Here is a 2427-nt window from a genome sequence, read left to right on the forward strand (position 1 = left end):
ATATAGAATTACCTATGTAATGTTCAATTTGAATTCGATTTCTAAATGTTTCGTTTGTACGTAAAGTACAATCAATTTCAGGAAAAATGACTCTATTGTGGAAAAAATCGCCTTCTTGTACACATCTAGAACATGAAAAATATCCAGTATGACTTTTGATGTATGTAATAAATGATCTAGCCGGAGCGTCACATACTATTGCATTAATAACAACCGTATATGTTTCATTGTAAACAGTTATACCACGTTAAGAAAGTTCAATAAATTTATTTACAAAATCAGTTAAAAATTTGTTAGCATCACTAGGCTTGCGCATACCATGATATACTCCAATTACGAAAGACACTGTATAAACATCAATTTCCTCAATAGATGCCATAATAGGCCAAAATTGACTGCCAGAACTCTTGGACAGTGGCAAACCGTCTACATTTACATTTAATTTTATTTCCTTTGTTTTCAAAAATTTGTGATATATTTTTATGGATCACTCCAGAGCAAAAGAAAGGCCAAAGTGTATGTAGTGACCATTACCTATAACCTTTACGGACACATTTCGTGGGGTTTGAAGTAAAACTCTAACATCACTAGGTAATTCTACATAACCGTGTTTTCTTAGAATCAAAAGTAATTTGTTAGCAGTGTTATGTGAAATATTACCTTCCATTATTAATCTTTGTAAATCTGTTCGTAAAGTCGTTTCATCCATACAATCTATGACATCTTCCAATGTCACAGGAGTGTCATTTTGTGACTCAATATGAGGTTCTTCATGTTTCCTTTCTACATGAGACTGTGATTCTAATAATGCATCTAATCCATTTAGATCTGTAACATTTCCATAAGAAATACAACCAATATTTACTGCTTCATCTACCGATTCATCTACCGCTTCATCTACCGCTTCAAGTACTGAAAGTGCTATGTTCCGAACAACTGATTGCAACAAAGAAGGATCTTCATGACAATGTAACTTATAATTTATTAACTGATTCTTTCGTGTCTTAGATAAATACCGTATATCCTTAGGCATGGTGCAGGCAAGTTGTGGTCATTCGTGGTACACGATCTCCCACGAACAAGCGCGGTCTTCTAAATGTATATCGTCGCGATCACGTCGCGATCGTGGCACGATGGAACTAGCGGAACTGCGGAAAGAGACCTATATTATAGTATGATATGCACAACGTGTTCTAACGTATAGATACATACCTTCAAGTAGGTTATCTCTCGTACGAAGGCGAATCAAAGCGACATCCTCGACCGTCTCTCGCCGGCGTCGCGTCCTTTTACGAGCGACGGGCCGTCGCGCGCACGAGACACCCGCGAACGTGGTACACGATCTCCCACGGACGGGCGCGGTCTTCTAAATGTATATCGTCGCGATCACGTCGTGATCGTGGCACGATGGCACTAGCGGAACTGCGGAAAGAAACCTATATTATAGTATGATATGCACAACGTGTTCTAACCTAGCTTCTAACGTATATGTATACATACCTTCAAATAGGTTATCTCTCGTACGAAGGCGAATCAAAGGGACGTCCTCGACCGTCTCTCGCCGGCGTCGAGTCTTTTCACGAGCGCCGGGCCGTCGCACGCACGAGACACCCGCAAACGCGGTTCACGATCTCTCACGGACGGGCGCGGTCTTCTAAATGAATATCGTCACGATCGTGGCACGATGGCACGAGCAGAAGCGGGAAAGAGATCGCGAACTTGCGCGCGCCGCTATGGCGCATGCTATCGAAGTTATATAATTCCGGCGGTAACGAAACGGTTCTTGAAACGGTTGTTGTATAACACGCATATATTGCAGTTGTATAATTGTGCATTTATTATAACATATGAATAACGGAGTAATATAATAGTTTTATAACCTAGTTATATAATATTAATACAGTAAAGTTATATAACTGTTATGCTACTACAGTATAACACCTGTTATATAGTTACTCCCAGGTTATATATCAATTATATTTGGTGTTTGCTGGGTAGATAGCTTACATCAACCAAACACATAGTAAATCTTCTTCTTCCTTTATAATGGCACCTAGCCTCATCGGGACTAATGCGGCCAGATAGAAAACACATATTAATATATTAATGTAAGTTAACAAAGTCAATTCCAAGCATACATATATAAAATAGAAATTTTATTGACAAATATTAATACATGAAAATAAAATAATGTCATACTAAATAAAGTTAAAAGTATACAATAATAAAAATATGCAATTTGTGTAAAACATAACAAAATGTCTTGACTCCTAATATTCCTATACCTAAAATATATTTATTAATTTCTTGTGTCCAACTCAATCATTAGTCCGTACTTCAGTTACTCGATCCACCTCAGTACGAACCAAAGAAAGAGTGGAAAAGAAAGTAACTTAATATTTACAGTTAAAAGTTTAATATTTAATA

At 37.4% G+C, this 2427-nt stretch overlaps 1 protein-coding gene across 1 annotated transcript; it reads right to left on the reverse strand.

Moving 5' to 3' along the window:
- Positions 1–12: 12 nt before the first annotated feature.
- On the reverse strand, positions 13–1674 carry LOC112461514. Its single transcript, XM_025026777.1, has 4 exons — positions 1501–1674; positions 1213–1422; positions 661–1148; positions 13–125 (listed from the first exon to the last, which is right to left on the reverse strand). Exons 3-4 carry the CDS (start codon positions 1031–1033, stop codon positions 13–15), a joined length of 486 nt encoding a protein of 161 aa, XP_024882545.1. The 5' UTR covers positions 1034–1148; positions 1213–1422; positions 1501–1674.
- Between the last annotated feature and the right edge of the window lie 753 nt (positions 1675–2427).

Source organism: Temnothorax curvispinosus, unplaced genomic scaffold (assembly GCF_003070985.1).
Source record: "Temnothorax curvispinosus isolate PA1 unplaced genomic scaffold, ASM307098v1 QBEX01011491.1, whole genome shotgun sequence".
NCBI classification, from domain to species: domain Eukaryota; kingdom Metazoa; phylum Arthropoda; class Insecta; order Hymenoptera; family Formicidae; genus Temnothorax; species Temnothorax curvispinosus.

Coding starts and splice junctions, on each gene's coding strand:
- LOC112461514 (XM_025026777.1), bottom strand. CDS start 1,033: ATGCCTAAGGATATACGGTATTTATCTAAGACACGAAAGAATCAGTTA. Junction 126..660: donor ACAAAGATTAATAATGGAAG/GTAATATTTCAC, acceptor TTCATGTTCTAG/ATGTGTACAAGAAGGCGATT.